This window comes from Hyla sarda, chromosome 2 (genome assembly GCF_029499605.1).
Source record: "Hyla sarda isolate aHylSar1 chromosome 2, aHylSar1.hap1, whole genome shotgun sequence".
Classification (NCBI taxonomy): domain Eukaryota; kingdom Metazoa; phylum Chordata; class Amphibia; order Anura; family Hylidae; genus Hyla; species Hyla sarda.
This window is the reverse complement of record NC_079190.1, coordinates 485,679,383-485,705,496: the sequence shown is the minus strand read 5'-3', so window position 1 is coordinate 485,705,496 and position 26,114 is coordinate 485,679,383. Positions and strand designations below refer to the sequence as shown.

The 26,114-nt window shown below is 43.6% G+C and overlaps 1 protein-coding gene across 1 annotated transcript in view; it reads left to right on the top strand.

Annotated features, from left to right (window-relative positions):
* The window catches only part of TIAM1 (TIAM Rac1 associated GEF 1), a gene marked incomplete in the record, with an annotated part of 322,739 nt that overhangs the window by 224,542 nt on the left and 72,083 nt on the right, over positions 1 to 26,114 (top strand). The window contains 5 exon segments of the mRNA XM_056559538.1: positions 3,300 to 3,446; positions 4,313 to 4,390; positions 6,631 to 6,801; positions 16,014 to 16,118; positions 20,474 to 20,552. Coding sequence (XP_056415513.1) covers positions 3,300 to 3,446; positions 4,313 to 4,390; positions 6,631 to 6,801; positions 16,014 to 16,118; positions 20,474 to 20,552 — 580 coding nt within the window.

Here is a 26,114-nt window from a genome sequence, read left to right as displayed (position 1 = left end):
GGCGTTTCCCGACACAGGTGGCATCAGAGAGCACTTAAACAGAAAAGAACAACCTTAACTTCAGAAGCTCATAAGTACTGAAAGGATTAAGATTTTTTTAATAGAAGTAATTTACAAATCTGTTTTACTTTCTGGAGCCAGTTGAGATATGTATAAAAAAAAGTTTTTTCCTGGAATACCCCTTTAAAGACAAGATCCAACCACTCCTTCCGAGACAGCAAATGATGAGGTCTTGTCTCTGGAGAGAGAGGGAGGAGCTGCCGAGACAACACCACACTGACAATGAAAGGACTACACAACTTCCCATCAGTGGTAAAGGTAGCAAGAACATGCTGAAGCCAGTACAATGTGTGATAACACTGTATTAGTAAACTCTGATAGTCTTATTTGAATAAAATGTTTTGATACCGGAATACCCCTTTAAAATCTTCTAATAAGTATGGCAGGAAGCGAGGGAATGTGACATGACACCAAGTGCTTCCAGTCCAGGATGTGTTTTATAACGTTAGCACAAGTTTCCTCCAAGCGTCGAGCATGTCCTGTCTCTTGGTAGTCAGGACGGATTGCCAGGAGGAGCAGGTGTTAAAGAACACGGGCAGCTATGTTGCCAGTGTAACTCCCACGGGCAATCTGCCTCCTGTTACTTCCACATGTAAGTCATTATCCCGGAATCCTGGAGCACGCCCGCCTTCCAACTTTCTCCTCCAGAAATAGCTTGCAGGTTTAGAGCAGAATCTTGGGTCACCGCACACGTGCGTGCGGAGATGTACGGAACACTTAATATTCAGCACCTTCTGTGGGGTTTTGTCTTGGAGAAGCGGCGCTTTTATAGCTTTTGTGTGGGAACAGAAGAGAACTCTTTCACAATTCCCAGTTCTTAGAGGGCGGGTGTGGGACTTGTTACTGGATCATATGCTGCCTCTCCCACTGAGCTGAAAAAATACAATAAAAAGAGAACATGTTGTGGGTGGGATAGCATGAAAGCTAAAAAGATCACATGAAAGCTCCATGCAGGTTTATGGCCGGTAATTGTAGGGCGCTCCATATGGTATTAGTATACCTGCAAAACAAGAACATGTGACCTGAGACTTTCTGTATACAAGTAGAAAATCTAATATGATGAACATATGCACTATTACGACATTACCCGTACATGGTAGATACACGTTCTATTTTACCAAATCCATCCAAGGTGTTGGTGGTTGAGCCGCCAGTCTTCATAATCTATATAAAGCGGGTGAAACTAGACTTCCCAATATTTTACCCATTATCTATAGATTATCCAGCAGGACAAATCCCATAAAGCTCATCTGTTTTGATTTTTTTAGCAAATATTTAAAACCGTATAGCACACAGGCATACATCAGGGCTGACGCGTTTCGGTCCATAATGACCTTAATCATAGACCATTATCCAGAACGTTTCGCCCGCTGGAGAACCCGACATTTTTCTACATTAACTCAAACGGCCTATTGATTTTAAAGGAGTTCTCCGGGATAGAAAAATGTATACCCTATCATAAGGATAGGGGATAAGTGTCAGAGTGCCGGGTGTTAGACCGATGGGACTCCCACAATTTCCAGCTCCGCACCTCTGCTCTCCTCCTGAATAAGACTTTTTGACCACCACACAAATAAATGGCCGACACACCCCCTCTATGCATTTTCTTTGGGAGAGCCGGCACGCAGCACTTGGGAATCTCCGGCTCTTCCATACAGATGCATGGGGGGCGTGTTAGCCACAGCTTCATGCGGTTTTCAACACAGTTCTTTTCAAGCCCCGGGGCCCCGTGGAGGGTCCCAGCGCTAGAACCTACCGTAATCTGACACTTAATACTTAGGAACCCTTAGTACCGCTTTAATGGACGCATTGTAATACCCCATTTCACCTGCGGGGGAGCTGCAGGGAAGCTGAGCATTCTCTCCTAGTTATCGTCTTTGATTTGGGCTATGTTGGGGATTTCCAGCGGTTCTGCCTCCTGTGGTCCCTTTATTATTGGGCCCCTTCTAAACTAAAAGATTAGTATCCCTAAAGTGATCTAAGTCGATTCGGGTTTGACAATTCGTACTGTAAGTTTGCTCCTCTCTGTAGGTGATCTTGCTTGCCTGACTATCTTTCACAATCTTTGTGTTAAAAGGTTCAGTTCACTAGCCTAAATAGATATTATGATCTACATCAGTGGTCTCCAAACTTTGGACCTCCAGATGTTGCAAAACTACAACTCCCAGCATGCCCGCACAGCCAACGGCTGTGCGGGCATGCTGGGAATTGTAGCTTTGCAACATCTGGAGGTCCAAAGTTTGGAGACCCTTGATCTAGATGGTCACCACAGCCAGCAGTAACACATAGATTCAGTGCTGCCCCCTGTCAGGAGGATTTAGAAATGAATCTATCTACGCGCTGAGACTTAAAGGGGTACTTCGGGGGAAAGCATTTTTTTCTTTTTTTAAATCAACTGGTGCCAGAAAGTTAAACAGATTTGTAAATTACTTCTGTTAAAAAATCTTTACCCATCTTTTAGAATTTCTTTTTTTGTCTTGACCACAGTGCTCTCTGCTGACACCTGATGCCCGTATCAGGAACTCTCCAGAGCAGGAGAAAATCCCCATTGCAAACCTATGCTGCTCTGGACAGTTCCTGACACAGACAGAGGTGTCAGCAGAGAGCAATGTGGACAAGACAAAAAAGAAATTCAAAAAGAATAGCATACAGCTGCTAAAAAGTACTGGAAGGGTAAAGATTTTTTTTTATAGAGTTAATTTACAAATCTGTTTAACTTTCTGGCACCAGTTGATAAATGTTTTTTTTTTTTTCTCCACCGGAGTACTCCTTTAATAGAGCAGTAGTAATATAATCAGCTTTTTTTTAGCCACACTTTGGGGCAAAGTCTTTTTCTTGAAGAGACCTGGTTGATGTCTGGAGATTTATTATCAGTCATAGCCTCATATGGGGAGGAAAAAGTATGCAAATGAGCTATTCTCCAAAAAGTTGGCCAAACCTGAGACGTCCTGATATGCCACTTATGAGGATCCATCTCATATATGTGATATATTAGGGTGTCATATCTTTTTGGAGGGCAAATTTGCATAAATTTTGTCAAGAAATAGGAAAAACACTACAAAATTGGATGTAAAATCCAAGCCCTGCCAAAGCCACCTATGTAAAAAGGATAGAGCCATAAGGGGGGAGAAGTGAGCAGGGACTGTGCGGTTATAGGTGTTCTGGCTGCCGAACTAATAAAATAGTTAAGTTCGATGGAATTTTCATGGATTGGTAACAATGTTTCTGGCTTTGTGCAGGTGGCTGCCCGTACTGGAGAGTCCGGTGTCAGGAGGCGGACACAAGCCATGTCCAGATCAGCCAGTAAGAGGAGGAGCCGGTTTTCTTCTCTATGGGGTCTTGACACGTCTTCTAAGAAAAAACAAGGGAGGCCGAGCATTAACCAGGTAAGACAGGGAATTACCGGTTTGTAATAATAGCACACACTAGGGATGCACCGATACTATTTTTTTCAAAACAAAGTGTTCTAGTACTGATACATTTTTTTACTCCAAGTACTTACCGATGCCAAATACCGATACTTTTTGTCATGTGACACATTAGCCAGGTAGTCCTCCCAGTAGGCGGACAGTCCTCCCCATTTGGCAGGTGCATCACCAGCATGCACTGTAGTCAGGGCTGGTTCTGCCTATAGGCAAAATAGGCAGCCGCCTAGAGCGCCCTCTTGCTGGGGGCGCCGCTCTGCCTGCTGCAAGAAAGTTAGTAGCCAGCCAGCATCCAAACACCCACCACTCATCCAAAGCACCCACCCAACCAGCAGCACCAATGTCTCACCCCCACCTGCCCCCCGCAGTGCCCCCTCCGAGGCCGGCCAGGCAGGTCATGGCTGTCCAGCATCCTGACATTGCACGCACCTCCATACATTACAGTGGGTCACCCCAGTAGTAAGGTGGGGAGTGTCAAAGGGTGGGGTCAAGGGGCGGCAAATTTAGCTTCATACCCAGCACATCAGCTGGTCAAAACACGCCCCCTCCATTCATTTCTATGGGAGAGGCTCCGCCTTTCTTATACAGATGTATGGAGGGGGCGTGTTTGAATCAGCTGACCTACTGTGATACTTCACACACAGGAGCTGAGCCAGGGCAGAGCCAGGACCCCGCACGGGAGATCGCAGGGGGTCCCAACGAACGGACCCCCAATGATCAGACACATATGCCTATCCCGCGGAGTTTATTACCGCTGGACATCTTCTTTAAGTATTTCCGTTTATCAAATGCTTTTTCTTATCAGGCTTTAAACTCTTTCTTCCCAGGTTTTTAATGATGGTTCAGAATCATCTGTCAAGAAATCATTGGAAGGGATCTTTGATGAGACCATATCTGAAGACAAGGTAATATTCTGATGAGCTCCTCTGCTCTAGCACAACCTCTCCCCCATTTCCTAGAAAGTCAGTGGAGTTCAGCAGATGCAGTACAATCTAGGCTCATGTCATTTATTAATTTTGCTGGGTGAATTTAAAGGGGTATTCCAGGAAAAACCTTTTTTTTTTATTTTTTTTTATTTTTTTTTTAGATCAACTGGCTCCAGAAAGTTAAACAGATTTGTAAATTACTTCTATTAAAAAATCATAATCCTTCAATAATTATCAGCTACTGAAGTTGAGTTGTTCTTATCTGTCTGGAAACGGTGCTCTCTGCTGACGGGAACTGCACAGAGTAAAGGAGGATTGCTATGGGGATTTGCTTCTACTCTGGACAGCTCCCGAGACAGGTGTATGTTCACACTGAGGAATTGGAGAGGAATTCCACGAGTAATTCTGATCGCTTTTTCCTCTCCAAATCATTCAGCAGTGAAAATCCCCATAGAGTTGTGCAGAATTTCTGCCCCTCAGTTCACACTGAGGAATTTCCTCAAGCAGAATTCTGACGAGGAAGTCTGTTCCGCTTGAAGAAAGAACATGTTCTTTCTTTCAGGCGGAACGGAATCAGCATTGTTATCCCATAGAGATCAATGTTATATATATTTTTTTGAGTCAGAAGCATTCCCGTGCGGAATTGGCACCGAATTTCCGGATGAAAAAGTATTTTTTTTTATGAATAGAAATACTTGATACTCCTCCTCAGCATGAAACCTGCATTTCTGCCCGGAATTCCGCGCAAAATCTCTTTGAGTTCTTGTGGAAAAGTAACAATATTTTGAGGCAGAAAATTTCTGCTTGATTTCCGCCCCAATTCCTCAGTGTGAACATACCCTTAGAAAAGGAGAACTCAACATCAGCAGCTCATAAGTACTGATTAAGATTTTTTTATAGAAGTAATTTACAAATCTGTTTAACTTTCTGGAGCCAGTTGATATATAAAAAGAAGTTTTTTTCCTGCATAACCCCTTTAAAGGGAACTCTTTATAATGAACCCCACAGTCTGGGACCCCCCCGCGTTCTCCCGTATGGGGCCCCAGCAGTCCACAGGAAAGGGGCGTTTCAACCACCGCACAAAGCGGCGGCTGACTCGCCCCCCCCTCAATACATCTCTATGGCAGAGCTGGAAATTGCCAAAGGCAGCACTTTGGCTCTCCTATAGAATTGTATTGAGGGGCCGTGTCAGCTGCCACTTCGTGCGGTGGTCGACACCCCCCCTGCTGGGGCCCCATACGGGAGATAATGGGGGTCCATGGGGTCAGACCCCCACAATCTGAAACTTATCACCTATCCTTAGGATATGGGATAAGTTTTTCAGTCCTGGAGTACTCCTTTAAATCTCAGCTCACTCTGGGCTTTGGAGTCCAGTAGGCGGCCCTAATCGGTGATTAACGGTTATTTTCTGTACACAAATTCATACAGTAAAGGCTGTCAATCACTGATTAGGACCACCCACTGGACTCCTGAGCCCAGAATAAGCTTTCAGTCAAAAAAGTTATTCTGAATATCTTTCCTACAAAGATATATATCGATCTGCTTAGCTCCTTCTGCTCTATAACATGGTGTATGCAGATTAAAGGGGTTGTCTGGGGAGCAGAACATGTCCTATCTCTTCTGTTTCCCGGAGCTCCACTTCTGCCCTCTCCTCATCTCCGATCTATACCTTGCAAGACAGTAGAGAGCAGTCGCGATATTTGCGCGTGGGGGAAACCACTCCCACAGTTGATATCCAATAGCATCATGATGTTGCCGCAACATTGTGCAGCTATTGGTCTTTTCGTTTGGGCGTGGTTTATACCCACACATGCCACCTCAGCTAATACAGGTAGGCACAAGTCCTACACAAGAACCTCTACTATTCTCTAATAGCCTGTGCTGCAAAAAAAGTATTGAAGTTCAGGCAAAAAACGAAAAAGAAAAAACACCTTAATAAACTTCAGGACTTTATTCTGTTTATTCTGCGCATTTGTGACGGTGCAATGTTCTGCAGATTTCTGGAGGGTTTTAATCAAAGTAGTGAGGCTTGGAACAAAGTCCCCAGCTTCTGCGTCTCAGAGATACATTAATACCGAAAGACTCCAGATTTAATGAGAATTTATGGTAATCCCATTTAGCGTTTGGGGGGTTGTGGATTAGTTAATCTGCGGAGAAGGTAACAGGATTTCCTATAGCAATAATTTCTCTAAGTCCCTGTGTTATTTGTTTCTGTACAGAAGGAGAAGGAGGTGGCTCTGACCAGCGTCCATCCTCACAATCCCGACACCGACATCTGGGTCCACGACTATCTGACGCCTTCCTGGGTTTGTTTGCCAAACAACCAGTCGGTCCTGATTGTAATCCACCCAGAGGACACGGCTAAGGATGCCTTAGAGTATATCTGCAAGGTAATGTAGTGCGGAGGATGCAAAAATGGGAATGGTTAAACCAGTGTTTCCCAACCAGAGTGCCTCCAGCTGTTGCAAAACGACAACTCCCAGCATTCCCGGACAGCCTTTGGCTGTCCGGGCATGCCGGGAGTTGTTGTTTTGCAACAGCTGGAGACAAACCCTGAGGTAAACTCTACTGTGAAGCTGATACTGTGAAGCTGATTTAAAGGGGAACTCTAGCAACTGGTGCCAGAAAGTTAAAATTAGATTTGTAAATGACTTCTATTAAAAAATATTTACCCTTCCTGTACTTTTTAGCAGCTGTATTCTACAGAGGAAATTATTTTCTTTTTGAATTTCTTTTTTGTCTTGTCCACAGTGCTCCCTGCTGACACCTCTGTCCGTGTCCGGAACAGTCCAGAGCAGCATAGGTTTGCAATGGGGATTTTCTCCTGCTCTGGACAGTTCCTGATATCCGCATCAGGTGTCACCAGAGAGCACTGTGGACGAGACAAAAAAGAAATTCAAAAAGAAAAGAAGTTCCTCTATAGCATACAGCTGCTAAAAAGTACTGGAAGGGTAAATATTTTTTAATAGAAGTCATTTACAAATCTGTTTAACTTTCTGGCACCAGTTGACTAAAAAAAAAAAAAAAAAAAAAAAAAAAAAAAAGGGGTTTCCACCAAAGTACCCCTTTAAGGCCAAAATTGGCCTGGTCCTTGAGGTTAAGAGTGGTTCAGTTGCTCCTAGCAACCAGATTGCTTCTTTAATTTTTCACAGGCCTCTTTAAAAATGAAAGAAGTGATCTGATTGGTTGCTAGGGGCAACTGAACCACTACACAGTATGCCTGATGAAGCGGAACCTCCACGAAACACGTAGCATTGTGGGAATAAAGTTGAAGTTTTGCCTTTACCTTGGTTTCAAGCGCCTCTCTGACTCTGCCTATATTGGAGGAATTTGTGTTGGATCTTCCACTACACAGGTTTTGATAAATCTCCCCCAATATTTGCCTACAAAAACTATTACACAATAATTGACAGTTTTGTAAATGAACCGGTGGAGCGTCCAGGGGAAGGGCTCAGTCATGTCTGGGTTGTCTTGCAGTGAGGGCCGAGCATTGTTTAATCCCCCCCCTTGCCACAATACTTGTGCTGTAGTGAAGTGGATTAAGGTGATTTCAGTGGATTAGGATTTCCTGACACTACAATCTGCTGCCATATTTTGTACTAGAGCCCAGATATGGACTTGGCTGTGAATGTGCATCATCTGGAGAAAGCAGCGTGATGTCTGGAGGACAGCTGACCCCATACTGAACCCATCACGTCACTTGTCACATATGTCAACTTCTCTTCCAATGATAAACATCCCATTACACCAGAAGGGGGGTTGATGGAGAGAATTGTACTATGGGAATAGCAAGAGTCCAAATACACTAACGCGTTTCAGCAAAAAAGGTTCTCTTCTATGTAGGCAATAGAAGGGGCAACCTTGTTCGGTGATTTAAAATTCGAACTTTTACCAATTTTAACCCCCTCTAAAAATGTTGGAATTTCTCCACATTGGACAACCTTCCTTGACAATGGGCAGTAAGTGCTCAGTTTCTCTACAGTGACACAACAGGCCAAATAAAAAATTACACCTTGCTCATTCATACCAATGGGTTGTGTAATGCAGGACAGGTCCTCCAGAGTAAGGGTGCAGGCACACCACGTTTTTGCTATACAGTTCCCGTATACGGTTTTAAGTTAAAAACCGTATGGAACTGTATAGAAAACTGTATGCATTGACTTAACATTGTAAGCTGTATGTCAAACGCATCATCCGGTTTAGTCCGTTTTGCATCTCATATGGTTTTGTCCAGTTTTTTTACCCGTACCCAAAACTGTAGTCTACCACGTTTCTTGGTCCGGGTGAAAAACTGTATTAAACCGTATATATATATTTTTTTAACATGGGAGTCAATGGGAACCGTACAGAACTGTATGTGCGTACGATTCCATCAGGTTTTCACCATACGGTTTTTAACTTTGCACAGTTTTTTTTCTTGGAATTTCAATCAAACAAGTGAAACTTTATTCAAAATGGAGTGAAAAGTTAAAAACATATAAGTTTTTTCTTGAAAAAATGGATGCAACAGGACATAATTTTTCAAACCGTATATGGGTTAAAATTTGTACACACTTTTTGATACAGTTTAGTCAGGTTTTGAGGAATCCATTTTTCATCAAAAACCTTATACAGGAACTGTATTGCAAAAACGTGGTGTGAATGCACCCTGAGAAATGCTCTTTGTAACCAGTCAAGAGATGAGAAACAAAGAGCCCCACTGCTGGTAGAATTATATTTTGATATCTGTAGTCTCCATTTTCTTATATATCGTTTATATATATATATATATATATACAGTAGTAGTTAGGAGTAGCCGTATTAGTCCAGTGATGCAAAAAGCAAAATCATCTGTAGTTGCAGTATCTTGTAATACCTTTTTTATTGGACTAACAGAATATTGTAGAGACAAGATTTCGGGATTCCTCCCTTTATGACTTGATAAAGGGAGGAATCCCGAAAGCTTCTCTACAAAATCTTGTTAGTCCAATAAAAAAGGTATTACAAGATACTGCAACTACAGATGATTTTGCTTTATATATATATATATATATATATATATATATATATATATATATATATATTATAAATATTGTCTAACTTTAGATGGCGTTGGCCGGTTTTATCTAGTTTCTATTAACCATTGTCTTAGTTCTGACTAAATGACCTTGGTAAATAATGAGGCTTTTGTTGGATAACAAGCTTTTTCTATGATAAAAAAGTAAGTGTAAAAGGAACCTTGTGATTGGTAATAAAGTTATATACAATGAGCCACCGGGGTTCCTTAGCCAATCAGCTCACACTTTAGTGTTGCCATATAAAAGGGCTGTAATCACTTTTGGGGTATGATTTTCTTTTGCGGAGCAGTTTTTTCTGCATGTAAGAGAACATCCATCTATATCACAGGGAGAAATAGATCCGAACACCCACTCCTCTGTTAATTCATAATTTTAGCAAACACAGAGTTAACTCCTATGTAGGGGATTGAAAGGACAACCTTGTTCAATGATCCAAAATTAAAATTAGAACTTTTATCAATTTTAGCACACCCGATTTAGATGGATTTCCATGTTGGACAAGCTACCTTAGCAATGGGAAGTAAGTGCTCAGTTTCCCTGCAGTGACACCACAGGTGAAAACAGGAATTACACGTTGCCCATTCATACCAATGGGTTCTCTGTGTTCCTTTCAACTCTTCACTGTGAGCCTTTCTTATGTTGGAGACTGTGGGTTAATATTAGATGGTGGTTTTCTTCTTTTTTATACTATGTATAAAGTAAGAGGTACAGTTACATGTAAAATAGAAATAAAAAGAGTGCTCAACTCACCACCCACAATGGACACACATGCAGAAGGACTCCAGCTGTATTGTAGTTCCTGGACCACGGACTGTGCGGGCCGCTTCCCCAATGCAGTAGTTGGATAGAAGGGTTGGTCCAGCTCTCAGGTAGGTTGCTGTTAAAACATAGCTTTTACTATCTTAAATTAAAAACATGGAAACAAAAAAAACAAAAGCACCTAAAAGTGCGTTAAAAACAACTCTCCGATGCGTTTTGAGCTTAAGATAAGCTCTTAATCATGGTCATGATTAAGTGCTTGTCTTAAGCTCAAAACGCGTCGGTGTTTTAAACGCATTATTAGGTGTTTTTTGTTTCCAGGTTTTTAATTTGACAGTAAAAGCTATGTTTTAACAGCAACCTACCCGAGAGCTGGACCTCCCCCTCTATCCAACATGTAAAATAGATTTGAGTTGCAATGCCAAACATGGCCAGTTTTTAAGGGTGGCGTTGTTTCTGGGGTAAAAAAAAAAAAGTTAACCCTTCAGGTGCAATACAGTCTAAAACCTAGGCCTCTAAATTGTGGATTTTGCTAAAACTACAATTTCCCAGCATGCTGGGAGTTGTAGTTTTGCAACAGCTAGAGGTTCACAGTTTGGAGACCACTGGGTAAGCATGTAAGGGGTTCCTATTAGTTATTTTTAATATATTATATAAATACATATGTAAATGTAAGTAGAGGTATACAAAAATAAAGATGATGTACATTGTATAGTGACTTAGAATGTTCTCTGGTAACCATATTGTTGAATTGCGTTTCTTCAGGTTTCTGAACATCATTGTCCCCATTCATCTTGCAGTAAATACATTGGGTGCACTGTCATAGCCAACACTAAATAAGGGGCACCCCCTCATTGTGGCCACACGCTGTGGTTTCTGCAGCTTTAACTCTCGTTGCTGTTTTTACAGTCACAGCTTGTTTATTACCTAATCTAGACTGCCCCCTAGTGGAACAAATGGTGAAATACTCAGTGTTTGCCGCATGTGATTTTTGTAATGTACTCAAGAGTCGTGCATGAAAACGAATAGGAATAGGGGTTTAGGAATAGGGGAACTGATTATGAGCAGCAGTGTTGATTTCTACCGGACCCCCAGTTTTTGGCAGAACACAACAGGGAACTATGTAACGAAGTCAAGGGATGGCTGTACCATCTGCTCCTCCATAGGGATTGGAAATATTGGATCAATTCAATATTTTGTGTATCAACGGTCCTTGTCACTTAAAGGAGATCTCAGGTGAAAAATTACTCAAAAGCTCAATGGCGCTCCTTCTTTTGAGACCTGTAGTGCACAAGCAGAGCACTTTACGACCACACATGGGGTATTTCCTTATTCGGGAGAAATTGAGCTTCAAATTTTGGAGGGCATTTTCTCCTATTTCCCCATGTGAAAATGAAAAAATGTTCATTTCAATGTCCAACTTTAACGAAAAGTCGTCAATCACCTGTGGGGTATTAAGGCTCACTTTACTCCTTGTTACGTTCCATGAGGGGTGTAGTTTCCCAAATAGTATGCTATGTGTTTTTTTTATTTTTTTGTTTTTTTTTTGGTTCTGGCACCCTGGCAACTTACTAAATGCAACTTGCCCCCCAAAAGCAAAATTCTCTTTCCAAAAGCCAAATTTTGCTCCTTCTCTTCTGAGCATTGTAATGCTCAAATACCCCATATGCGCACATGGGGGTTTTAAATTTTGGGGGGAATTTTTTTCACTTTTCCCTTATGAAAATGAAAAATTTGGGATAACATCAGCATTTTAGTGTTAAAAAAAAAAAAATTCAACGCCAAGCCGTCAAACACATGTGAGGTGTTAAGGCTCACTGTACCCCGTGTTACATTCCTTGAGGGGTGTAGTTTCCCAAATAGTGTGCCATGTGGAGGTTTTTTGTTTTTTTTTGCTGTTCTGGCACCATGAGGGCTTCCTAAACATCAACATGACCCCCAAAAACCACGACTGCAAAATTCATTCTCCAAAAGTTGCTCCTTTTCTCCTCAGCCATGTTGTGCGCTTGCAGAGCACATTACATCCACATATGAGGTATTTCCTTACTCGAGAGAAATTGGGTTACACATTTTGGTGGGATTTTTCTCCTTTTACCCCTTGTAAAAAATAAAAAATAAATAAATAAATAAAAATGCTTACAAGAACATGTTAGTGTAAAAAAAAATTGAGCTTTTGAGTTTTCTCCTCCACTTTGCTGCTATTCCTGTGAAACACCTAAAGGGTTAACAAACTTTCTGAATGTCACTTAGAATACTTTTAGGGGTGCAGTTTTCATAACGGGGTCCATTATGGGGGATTTCTTACAGAAAGGCCCCTCAAATCCTCTTCAAACTTAACTGGTCCCTGAAAAATTCAGTTTTTGAATTTTTCATGGAAAATGGCTGCTATACTTTGAAGCCCTCTAATGTGTCCAAAAAGTAGAAACATGTCAACTTTATAATGCAAACATAAAGCAGACATATTGTATATGTGAATCAATATATAATTTGTTTGGTATGACCATTTTCCTTACAAGCAGAGTGCTTCAAAGTTAGAAAAATTCAACATTTTCAATTTTTTTTCAGGAGACGTTTGAATTTTTCACCAAAAAATGATGCAAGTATCGACAAAAATACCACTTACCTAAAAACTCTCAGAATCTAATTCATAAGTAACAGCATCCCAGAGTTATTAATGCATAAAGTGACAGAGGTCAGATTTGCAATAAAAAAATGCTCTGGTCCTTTGGGTCAAAATGGGCTCCATCCTCAAGGGGTTAAATTTGCAGATTGCAGCCCAGAACGTTTAAGGGTCCCATGGGAACCCTGATGAGGGGATTACTGCCGTAGAGATATGTTAGGCTGGGTTCACACTACGTTTTCTCCCATACGGGAGCGCATACGGCAGGGGGGAGCTAAAACCTCGCGCTCCCGTATGCCTTCGTATGCGCTCCTGTATGTCATTCATTTCAATGAGCCGGCCGGAGTGAAACGTTCGGTCCGGTCGGCTAATTTTTGCGCCGTATGCGCTTTTACAACCGGACCTAAAATTGTGGTCAACCACGGTTTGAGGTCCGGTTGTAAAAGCGCTTACGGCGCAAAAATGAGCCGACCGGACCGAACGTTTCACTCCGGCCGGCTCATTGAAATGAATGACATACGGGAGCGCATACGGTGACATACGAGAGCGCGAGGTTTTAGCTCCCCCCTGCCGTATGCGCTCCCGTATGGGAGAAAATGTAGTGTGAACCCACCCTTAAATGGGTTACTGCGGTGGAAAAATTTTTTATTTTTTTTTCTGGTACCAGAAAGTTAGAGATTTGTAAATAACTTCTATATAAAATCTTAATCCTTCCAGTACTTATCAGCTGCCCTTTACTACAGAGGAAGTTGTGTAGTTCTTTCCAGCTGGACCACAGTTCTCTCTGCTGCCACCTCTGTCCGTGTGAGGAACTGTCCAGAGCAGGAACAAATCCCCATAGCAAACCTCTCCTGCTGTGGAGAGGTTGTAAGTAATTTACAAAGTATTTTACAAATTTGTAAAACTTTCTGACCCCAGTTGAATTAAAAACATTTCTTTTCTCCCCTTTAATAGAGGGGATAACCCATTGATAGGCATAGTGAATACAATACAATAGTTTCAACATACAATGTTTTTTTCTGGACCATCGTAACTTGAAACCAGACTCAACATACAATGTACAGACAGTCCAGATCTGTGATACCTGTCACAACTGGAGGAACCGACCAATCAGAATGAACATTTTACTGGTAAACCACGTCTATTACTGAAGTGCATGCACTGACTGGTGTCTGGTAGCGCCCCCTACAGTACAGGGAGGAACTACAAGTTCTGTACTACTCCTTACCTGTGCCAGGGTTAGCTGCTCTTTTGGACACCAAGTAATGGCGGCTCCATTAGCGACACTGTGTGTACTGTACAGGACGCTGAAGAAGCTCCTGTCCTCTTCATAAACCATTGTTTCCCAACCAGGGTGCCTCCAACTGTTGCAAAACTATAACTCCCAGCATGCCCGGACAGCCAACGGCTGTCCGGGCATGCTGGAAGTTATAGTTTTGCAACAGCTGGAGGCACCCTGGTTGGAAAACACTGAAATAGACAGTGATTTACAGCTCCCAGCAGATCTTTCTTACTTTTATATATAAGGACTTTGCTTTATCTGTATTAGGGTATGTTCACACTACAGAGTGTGAACGGAATTCAGCGAGCGGAGATTCAGACTGGCGGCGGCGGCAGAAGGCCCGCGCGGCACTGCGCCGTCACCATTGACGGCTATGCAGTTCTCGCGGACTTCAGCGCAAAGAATGAACATGTTCTTTCTTTGCGTGGAACAATTTCAGCGGCGGAATTGTTCGCTGCTGAAATTCCGCAGTGTGAACGGGTCTCGCGGAAACCCATTCACACTAATGTCAAGTTCACACTGCGGAATTCCGCTCGCGAACTCCGTAGTGTGAACATACCCGTAGTTATCTACTTATTTTTCTTTAATCCTCACCTTTTCCTATTTTTGGATGACATTTTGGTGGCTTCAGAACCAATTACCAGGTTTCCATAGAGTTGTGGTCTCAACATACAATGGTTTCAACATACAATGGTCGTCCTGGAACCAATTAATATTGTAACTTGAGGGACCACTATATATATATTAGGGATCGACCAATCACGATTTTGGGCATTATCGGTATCGGCAATTACCTTGCCGATAATGCCCCACCGCACCGCGACCGCCACCCCCCGACCCGCCGCACCCCCGACCCACCGCAGCAGCGTCGCACCCCCCACCGTGATGCTGGGCGGTATACCGGTATGGATTTTTGCCCATACCGCTATACTGGTCGGGCCCCTCCCCCACCCTCCGAGTCAATTAAACTTACCCGTAATGGGGGTGGTCCTTGCCATCCATCCATCCATCCTTCCTTCCTGTAGTGTCCGGGGGCGTTCCGGGTGAAGTGAACCGTCCGGGCTGTCCTTCTTCTCCGGCGGTCATCTTCTCCACTCCGGGCAGGCTCCGGCCTAGTACACTGCATAGAGGCCGCTACGCCGTGACGTCAGGTGCGTCGCTGCGCACGGGCGTCACTGCGCAGCGGCGTCTATGCAGCGTACTAGGCCGGAGCCTGCCCGGAGTGGAGAAGATGACCGCCGGAGAAGGACAGCCCGGACCGGTTCACTCTTCACCCGGAATGCCGCCGGACACTACAGGAAGGAAGGATGGCCCGGACCACCCTGACAGGTAGGGGGAGAGAAGCGGGTGGTGGCGGCGGCGGCCTATGGCCCCGCAAAAGCCACTGCAGTGCATTGATTTAAAGCGCCCGCTTTAAATCAATGATCTGCAGCGGTGTCGCAGGGGGTTAAATAGCCGATAACTTATACCGGAATATCGGTATAAGTTATCGGCTATCGGCCCTAAAAAAACGATATCTGTCGATCCCTAATTATATATATATATATATATATATATATATATATATATATATTACACACACACACTAAATCCGGGTTGTTACGCCTAAGATATGTATCTCAAACATCTGAGCTCTGAGAAGTGTTCTGGGGGAGGGGCCCTGCTGGTAACATGGAGGGATCTCCGGTTGTCTGGGACTTTCTCACATGACTGTCCTGGGGGGCCAATCGGATCGGTTCCTTGTACCTCCACTTTCTGCACTCCTGTGAGTGTGACCTATGGGTGACGCGTTTCACCTAACAATACCCCGAGCATGTTTTATCTGATCTTTTCTCCTGGTCATTGTAGTTGTATTAATTCTCTTTACTTGTCCTTGTGTTGCAGATCAATAAGCTGGACTACACGGCTCATTATCTTCGCCTGAAATTCTTAATGGACAACCAGCCTCGCCTCTATATCCCCAAGCATGAAGAGGAGATCTATGAGTTGGTAATAAGATCTTTTCCTTTTTTTCCCTCCCCCTTTTTTTTTGACGTTTTTTTCATGATGATTTGCTCCCGACAAGGTGTAAATTTATGCACTATGCAGATCAGTGCTGACCACCCCCATGACAGTCCACAGACTACAACTATAGATTGTCAAGGGGGCGGGACCCTAAGCACTCTCCAGACTGAGAACTCTGCTCCTCCCAGTTGACTGTCTAGGCTTACATAGCATATTTGTGACTTAAAGGGGTACCCCAGTGGCACAGTTTTTTTTTTAAAATTAACTGGTGCCAGAAAGTTAAACAGATTTGTAAATTACTTCTATTTAAAAATCTTAATCCTTCCAGTACTTATGAGCTGCTGTATGCTGCAGAGGAAGTTGTATTTCTTTCTTTTGTTCTTTTCATTCTGACCACAGTCCTCTCTACTGACACCTCTGTCCGTATCAGGAACTGTCCAGAGTAGCAGCAAATCCCCATAGCAAACCTATCCTGCTCTGGACAGATCCTGACATGGACAGAGGTGTCAGCAGAGAGCACTGTGGTCAGACTGGAAAGAACTCCATAAAGAAATACTACTTCCTCTGAAGCATACAGCAGCTGATAAGTACTGGAAGGATTAAGATTTTTAAATAGAATAATTTACAAATCTGTTTAACTTTGTTGCACCAGTAGATTTAAAAAAGAATTTTTTCACCGGAGTACCCCTTTAAATGCTCTATTGGTGATTAATCTGGTGAACGGGACGGCCGAGGAAATATTACAATCTGTCAGAGACATTCCTGGGAAATCCTTGCAGTGTGTAGGTGATCATTAGAGATGAGCGAATTTACAGTAATTCGATTCGTCACGAACTTCTCGGCTCGGCAGTTGATGACTTATCCTGCATAAATTAGTTCAGCTTTCAGGTGCTCCCTTGGGCTGGAAAAGGTGGATACAGTCCTAGGAGACTCTTTCCTAGGACTGTATCCACCTTTTCCAGCCCACCGGAGCACCGGAAAGCTGAACTAATTTATGCAGGAAAAGTCCGCAACTGCCGAGCCGAGAAGTTCGTGACGAATCGAATTTACTGTAAATTCGCTCATCTCTAGTGATCATTATTGGAAGCCATGAGAGAGAGCGCACAGGATGTCCTGCACAGATTGCTCAGCTGTTAGTGTCCACTTTGTCACCCTCTTGTGGCAAGACCCAGAGTCTAATCAGACCCTACCTGTAATTATTCACATAACTTCATACAGAGTTTTGCAGAAACCCGACATTTCTATCTGAGTGCGTTTTATTTCCTGTTGTCAATGAGTGTAACTGGTGAACCGGCACCTAAACTTTCCACTGCAGATATGGCTGCAAACACTCAACAAAATTATTTTGTGTTACTTGTGCGTTCACCATGGAAATCACGCCTGCTATAGTCACAGTGGTTAAAGAGTACCTGTCATGATCTTGTTAAATGTTATAATCCTCCCAGTTCACTGTCCCCATCATGATAAACCACCCCCTGCCTTTATTTTTATTATTTTCTAGTTTTCTACCTTGATATTGCTCTGTATTTTCTGCTCAGTCTCAGTCAGATTCACAGACTGGAAAGGGGCGTTCCCCAGCAGGTGTGACATCATCTGAAGCCATACAGGGGAGAACTTCCTCCCTCACTCTGCTACACACAGCTCGGAGCAGTTCAGTGTGAGATGAGCTATGATTGGTTAAGGCTGCAACCCCCCACCCCCCACCCCAGCCCCCAATTAGCATTTCCTAATTTTGGACATCTGCCAGGCCAGTAGGAGTCCAAAGTCTGTTTAATAGATGGGGGAAATGTGCTCTGGACAAGTAGGGAGACGCCTAGTGGCAGCTTTTTTTTTAAACACAAATAAAATATAGAAAGCTACATTTATTTTTTTATTTATTTTTTAAAAGAAGTACATTAGAAAAATTTTTTGTTTAGTTTTAATGAGTGCCCATTTAAATCTGCGATGAAGAACAAACAGATCTTGAACAGAATGATAAACCGATATCTCAGTGCCAAAAATGTCCACTGTATGCAATGGGATGTGAAAAAGTTGCCTGGTTCCCTGTGCAAATGGGCACATAAAGGGCCTCATTTACTAAGAGTGTCGGGTTTTTACTAGTGGGAAAAGTTGTTTAAGACTTGCAGGATTCCTCTCTATTTACTATTGGCAAAATTCGGGAACATTTTCTGACCAGGTTTTTTGGATGGAAATTTCCAGCTATTTATCCACAGGATTTTCAGTGAATTCAATAGTAAATCGGTCGGGTTGCGAAACCACGCCCCCTTTCAGACCAACCACGCCCCCCTTTGTGACAGATCACGCCCCTTTTTGGCTTTTCACAGTGCAATGTCGGATTTGTCGGATTTTCCAGGCGCACACTGTCGCACACATGTCTCAGTCACTCTGCGCCAAAATAACCAGACAAAAACTGGTCAGTTTCAGCTTAAATGAGGCCCAATATCTGTAGTATATAGAACAACGATAGAAGATATTGGGAAAGAATGAAGAAAACTGGTGCAAAAGTGGGGCAGTTACCCCTGGTATAAAATCACATTCAGACGCCCTTTGGAAAATATAACTTGATTGATGCCGAACAAAAAGGAAGCCACCAGTTTGTCTTTACCACCTGCCATATCTTTCCCCAGTGGTTCCTCTGTGTATCGTGAGATTCGGAATGTCCCCGTGGCTATATACAGTCACCTGTCTGGAGTAATAGAGTTACAGCCTTATAAAAGATGGTGGGCAGGCAGGTAGCATTGTTCTCTGTGCTGCTGTTTGCTCACCTGCTCTTCATTGAAGTCGCCCCCTGCAGGTGTGTGTGTGACTTGCGGAATCATCTTCCAGGACACAACACATAATGGCTCATAATATGGGGGGTAGATAAAATTACGTCACTCTGAGTGAGGAAGTGGTCCCAAGTAGGAGTCCCAATCCTTATTATAGCGTAAATGAAGACTGGGTACACAGTTTACGGTGAACACCTCAATGTGAATTTTAGGCTGGGTTCACACCACGTTTTGTTAAATACGGTTCCCATATACGGCTGGGAGGAGGGGGGCGGGGCTTAATCGCGGCGCCCGCACTCAGCCGTATTCGGGAACCGTATTTAATATAGGTCTATGAGCCGACCGGAGTGAACCGCAGCCTCCGGTCGGCTTCGTTTTCGGCCTTATGCGGTTTCCCGACCGTAGGCAAAAACGCGGTCGACCACATTTTTGCCTGCGGTCGGGAAACCGCATACGGCCGAAAACACAGCCGACCAGAGGCTGCGGTTCACTCCAGTCGGCTCATAGACCTATATTAAATACGGTTCCTGAATACGCTGAGTGCGCGTGCCGCGATTAAGCCCCGCCCTCCCTCCTCCCAGCCGTATACGGGAACTGTATTTAACAAAACGTGGTGTGAACCCAGCCTTATTAAGCAATCCAAAACTGTAACGTTTCGACCAAATGAGGACCTTTCTCAGACCGAATTGCTGCGGAGGATAGGTGTGAATACAGAGGAACGGCTCTCAGCCGTGTAGCAGGTATATGGAAATGCGACCTGTGGTACCTGCTACACGGCTGAGAGCCGTTCCTCTGTATTCACACCTATCCTCCACAGCAATCAGGTCTGAGGAAGGTCCTCATTTGGAACGAAACGTTAACATTTTGGATAGCTTAAAGGGGTACTCCCATGGAAAACTTTTTTATTATTTATTTTCTTTAAATCAACTGGTGCCAGAAAGTTACACAGATTTGTAAATCACTTCTATTAAAAAATCTTAATCCTTCCAGTACTTTTTAGGGGCTGTATACAAAAGAGAAATCCAAAAAAGAAATGCATTTCCTCTGATGTCATGACCACAGTGCTCTCTGCTGTCCATTTTAGGAACTGTCCAGAGCAGGAGAAAATCCCCATAGCAAACATATGCTGCTCTGGACAGTTCCTAAAATGGACAGCAGAGGTCAGCAGAGCGCTCTGTGCTCATGACATCAGAGGAAATGCATTTCTTTTTTTGGATTTCTCTTTAGTATACAGCCCCTAAAAAGTACTGGAAGGATAAAAAAATTTTTTTATAGAAGTGATTTACAAATCTGTTTATCTTTCTGGCACCAGTTGATTTAAAAAAAAAAAAAAAAAAAGTTTTCCACGGGAGTACCCCTTTAATAAAATTCACATTGATGTTTTCATCGTAAACAGTGTACCAAGTCTTAATTTACGCTGTAATATGGGGGGGGTGGGGCTGAACTCTGGAGCCCCATGTGCGTTTGGTTTTTAGGGATGACAATCACATTGACTGACAGAACGTCATTTACTGCAAAAATAAAAAATTGTAAAATAAAAAATTACAAATTGTCTCTCTCGCTTTTTTCCAGCTTTATAAGGAAATTGAGATTTGTCCAAAATGCTTGAAATACATAAAGCTTGAAAAGATTGGCCCTACAGACGCCTTTGGTAGGTTCATACATTTTTTTTTTTTTTTTTTTTGTGAAGTGTTTTTTTGTGAAGTTTTTTTTTTTTATTAGTCCTCAGCCGGGGGAGTTCTCTGTCACAGTAACATGACCTATTACAAACACATTACATGATATATGAAGTTTGTCTCTCGTTGTTGGTGGCAACATTTCTGTTCCCCCCCCCCCCCCCTCATACCTATAATTCCCCCACTTTCCTATTGATTAAAGTAGACGCAGGTATCCCTTACTTTTCTACTAGTCACAGCAGGTGCCCACGGCTTCCCTGTAAGTCACAGTAGGTGCCACCACAGTTGGGCAGTGTACTCTAATGTGTATTAGGGATCAATCGATTATCGGTTTGGCCGATATTCACGATTTTGGACGTTATCGGCAATTACCTTGCCAATAATCTGATAATGCACCGCCCCCATACCGCCCCCTCGGCCCTAAAAAATCGATATCGGTCGATCCCTAATGTGTATGTATCTCCTGATAGCATTCCAATTAGAGATGAGCGAACTTACAGTAAATTCGATTTGTCACGAACTTCTCGGCTCAGCAGTTGATGACTTATCCTGCGTAAATTAGTTCAGCCTTCAGGTGCTCCGGTGGGCTGGAAAAGGTGGATACATTCCTAGGAAAGAGTCTCCTAGGACTGCATCCACCTTTTCCAGCCCATCGGAGCACCGGAAAGCTGAACTAATTTATGCAGGAAAAGTCATCAACTGCCGAGCCGAGAAGTTCGTGACGAATCGAATTTACTGTAAATTCGCTCATCTCTAATTCCAATCCTTTTGCACTAAGGCTATGTTCACACTGAGGAATTCACGAGGAATAATTTCGGTCAGGAAATTGTAGCCTTCTGTCATTTTATCCATCAAGCGGAATTTCCATGTGGAAATGAAGAGGAAGGAAGCAGGAGGCTATTTAACCCCTTAAGGACTCAGCCCATTTTGGCCTTAAGGACTCAGACAATTTAATTTTTACGTTTTCGTTTTTTCCTCCTCACCTTCTAAAAATCATAACTCTTTTATATTTTCATCCACAGACTAGTATAAGGGCTTGTTTTTTGCGCGACCAGTTGTCCTTTGTAATGACATCACTCATTATATCATAAAATGTATGGCGCAACCAAAAAACACTATTTTTGTGGGGAAATTAAAACGAAAAACGCAATTTTGCTAATTTTGGAAGGTTTTGTTTTCACGCCGTACAATTTATGGTAAAAATGACGTGTGTTCTTTATTCTTAGGGTCAATACGATTAAAATGATACCCATTATTATATACTTTTATATTATTGTTGCGCTTAAAAAAAAATCACAAAATTTTTAACCAAATTAGTACGTTTATAATCCCTTTATTTTGATGACCTCTAACTTTTTTATTTTTCCGTATAAGTGGCGGTATGGGGGCTCATTTTTTGCGCCATGATCTGTACTTTTTTTTTATACCACATTTGCATATAAAAAACTTTTAATACACTTTTTATAATTTTTTTTTTAATAAAATGTATTAAAAAAGTAGGAATTTTTGACTTTTTTTTATTTTTTTTCGTTCACGCCGTTCACCGTACGGGATCATTAACATTTTATTTTTATAGTTCGGACATTTACGCACGCGGCGATACCAAATATGTCTATAAAAAATGTTTTTTACGCTTTTTGGGGGTAAAATAGGAAAAAACGGACGTTTTACTTTTTTATTGGGGGAGGGGATTTTTCACTTTTTTTTTACTTTTACTTTTACATTTTTTTACATTTTTTTTTACACTTGAATAGTCCCCATAGGGGACTATTCATAGCAATACCATGATTGCTAATACTGATCTGTTCTATGTATAGGACATAGAACAGATCAGTATTATCGGTCATCTCCTGCTCTGGTCTGCTCGATCACAGACCAGAGCAGGAGACGCCGGGAGCCGCACGGAGGAAGGAGAGGGGACCTCCGTGCGGCGTTATGAATGATCGGATCCCCGCAGCAGCGCTGCGGGCGATCCGATCGTTCATTTAAATCACGAACTCCCGCAGATGCCGGGATCTGTATTGATCACGGCACCTGAGGGGTTAATGGCGGACGCCCGCGAGATCGCGGGCGTCGGCCATTGCCAGCGGGTCCCTGGCTGCGATCAGCAGCCGGGATCAGCCGCGCATGACACGGGCATCGCTCCGATGCCCGCAGTTATGCTTAGGACGTAAATGTACGTCCTGGTGCGTTAAGTACCACCTCACCAGGATGTACATTTACGTCCTGCGTCCTTAAGGGGTTAAAAGGGTACTCCACCCCTAGACATCTTATCCCCTATCCAAAGGATAGGAGATAAGATGTCTGATCGCGGGGGTCCCACAATATAGCATGTTGCACCCACCTGTTTCTGCTCCGGAACCGCTGGAGGGTCTGGGTCCCGACCACCGAAACGGAAGTCCGTGATGTCACGACTCTGCCCCCCCCGTGTGACGTCCCGCCCCGTCCCATAGACTTGCATTGAGGGGACTGGGCGGGACGTCACACAGGGGCTTTTCGTGACGTCACGGACTTCCGTTCTGGTGGTCGGGACCCAGACCCTCCAGCGCTTCCGGAGCAGAAACAGGTGGGTGCAACATGCTATATTGCGGGACCCCCGCGATCAGACATCTTATCTCCTATCCTTTGGATAGGGGATAAGATGTCTAGGGGTGGAGTACCCTTTTAATTCTACTTTTTTTAATTCCGCTTGAAAACGATAATTTTTTTTTTTACCCTTTACTTCTATTGAATTCTTGCAGATTCCGCTTGAAGAATGAACATGTTCTTTCTTCAAGTGGAACTGAATTCAGCGTCAGAATTCAGCGAGCTGTGAACTGAGAAGCGGAAAATACATTGAAGTGAATGGAAAATCAATTGCTGAATAATCTCAAGCTGAAAAAGGCTAGCGGAAATTCCTCTGGAATTCCTCAGTGTGAACATACCCTAATGGCTATAAGCCACCATCTTAAAAGGGTACTCCACTTGAAAACATTTTTTCTTTTAAATAAACTTGTGCCAGAAAGTTAAACAGATTTGTAAATGACTTCTATTAAAAAAATCTTAATCCTTCCAGTTCTTTTCAGCTGCTGGAAGTTCTTTTCTTTTTGAATTTCTGTCTGACCACAGTGCTCTCTGCTGACACCTCTGTCCATGTCAGGAACTGTCCAGAGCAGGAGAGGTTTGCTATGGGGATTTGCTCCTACTCTGGACAGTTCCTGACATGGACTGTGGTCAGACAGAAAGGAAATTCAAAAAGAAAAGAACTTCCTGTGTATTATACAGCAGATGAAAAGTCCTGGAAGGATTGGGATTTTTTTAATTGAGATAAATTTACAAATCTGTTTAACTTTCTGGCATCATTTGATTTAAAAGAAAATGTTTTCCAGTGGAGTACCCCTTTAATCTATTTGGCAGCAACTCTCTCCTTTCAACCCATTGACAATACATGCTCAGCCTTAGGTTCAGGTGTATGGGGGCACCGGAACAAATAGTTGACTATGTTTTGGTCCTTTTTCTAAACCTACAAGGAATGTTATTTTGTTGGGCTCAGAATGCATGACCATTGTAGCCAACAACAGCGCTTTACAATCACAGTATACCAGACTTATGTGCTGTCTGTGGGGAATACTACGAGACTGAATTGTAACCTATGCTCAGTGACTCTCAAAAGAAATGCTTTAAAGGGGGTACTCTGCCCCTGGCATCTTATCCCCTATCCAAAGGATAGGGGATAAGATGTCAGATCGCCGTGGTCCCGCTGCTGGGGAGCCCCGGGATTGCTGCTGCGGCGCCCCACTATCATTACTGCGCAGAGCGAGTTCGCTCTGTGCGTAATGACGGGCGATACAGGGGCCAGAGCAGCGTGACGTCATGGCTCCGCCCCTCATGACGTCACGGCCCGTCCCCTTAATGCAAGTCTATGGCAGGGGGCGTGATGACCGCCACGCCCCCTCCCATAGACTTGTATTGACGGGGGCCGTGACGTAACGATGCTCCGGCCCCTGTATTGCCCGTCATTACGTTCAGAGCAATCTCGCTCTGCGCAGTAATGATAGCGGGGTGCCGCAGCAGCGATCCCGGGGCTCCCTAGCAGCGAGACCCCGGCGATCTGACATCTTATCCCCTATCCTTTGGATAGGGGATAAGATGTCTAGGGGCGGAGTACCCCTTTAAACAGATGCACATAACCAGGCACAGTCTCGACTCAAACGCCACCAAGGATCTTCCTCTTAAATGCAGGATCAGCACAGCCTCTGTTCCCTTAGTGTCTTACATATGGTGCTCAGAAATGAAACACAGCGTAAACATACACTTGCATGAAGAACTTAGCTTGGAGCACTCACCTCGGACACAATACATGCAGCAGTATAACATCTTTATTCAGGTTGCAGCTGAAGCGCACAGCAGGGAGGTGGGAAGATGAAACAAGGACAGATGGCTTCAGCTGGCGGGCGACAGTCTGTTTCGCGCACTGTCAGGCCTCACCTCGGACACAATACATGCAGCAGTATAACGTCTTTATTCAGGTTGCAGGTGAAGTGTACAGCCGGAAGTTGGGAAGATGAAACAAGGGCGGGTGGGTTCAGCCAGCGGGCGACGGTCCGTTTCGCGCTCTGTCAGGCCTCACCTCGGACACAATACATGCAGCAGTATAACGTCTTTATTCAGGTAGAAGGTGAAGTGTACAGCAGGAAGTTGGGAAGAGGAAACAAGGACAGGTGGGTTCAGCCAGCGGGTGACAGTCCGTTTCGCGCTCTGTCAGGCCTCACATCGGACACAATAGATGCAGCAGTAGAACTTCTTTATTCAGGTTGCAGGTGAAGCGTACAGCAGGGAGGTGGGAAGATGAAAAAAGGACAGATGGCTTCAGCTGGCGGGCGACAGTCTGTTTCGCGCACTGCCAGGCCTCACCTCGGACACAATACATGCAGCAGTATAACGTCTTTATTCAGGTTGCAGGTGAAGAGTACAGCAGGAAGTTGGGAAGATGAAACCAGGACGGGTGGGTTCAGCCGGCAGGCAACAGTCCGTTTCGCGCTCTGTCAGGCCTCACCTCGGACACAATAGATGCAGCAGTATAATGTCTTTATTCAGGTTGCAGGGGAAGCGTACAGCAGGGAGGTGGATAGATGAAACAAGGACGGGTGGGTTCAGCCGGTGGGCGACGGTCCCACGATAGGGACCGTCGCCCACCGGCTGAACCCACCCGTCCTTGTTTCATGTCTCCACCTCCCTGCTGTACGCTTCCCCTGCTACCTGAATAAAGACATTATACTGCTGCATCTATTGTGTCCGAGGTGAGTGCTTCAAGCAAAGTTCTTCATGCACGTGTATGCTCAGTGACTGTTTCAGCCTCCCGTCAGTTCAGTAGTGTAAGATACACCGTATTATGGCGGTATATGTGATAATTACTTTATATTAGGAAATAAGGAATCTCAGATGTTAAAATTGAATGTGGATTTAATTTATTCACTGCAAATTAAACTCTGGCGGAGATCTGGCGGAAAAAAAACCTGCAAAAACCTGTAAAAATGTCACGTTCTGTAAGCTTTAGA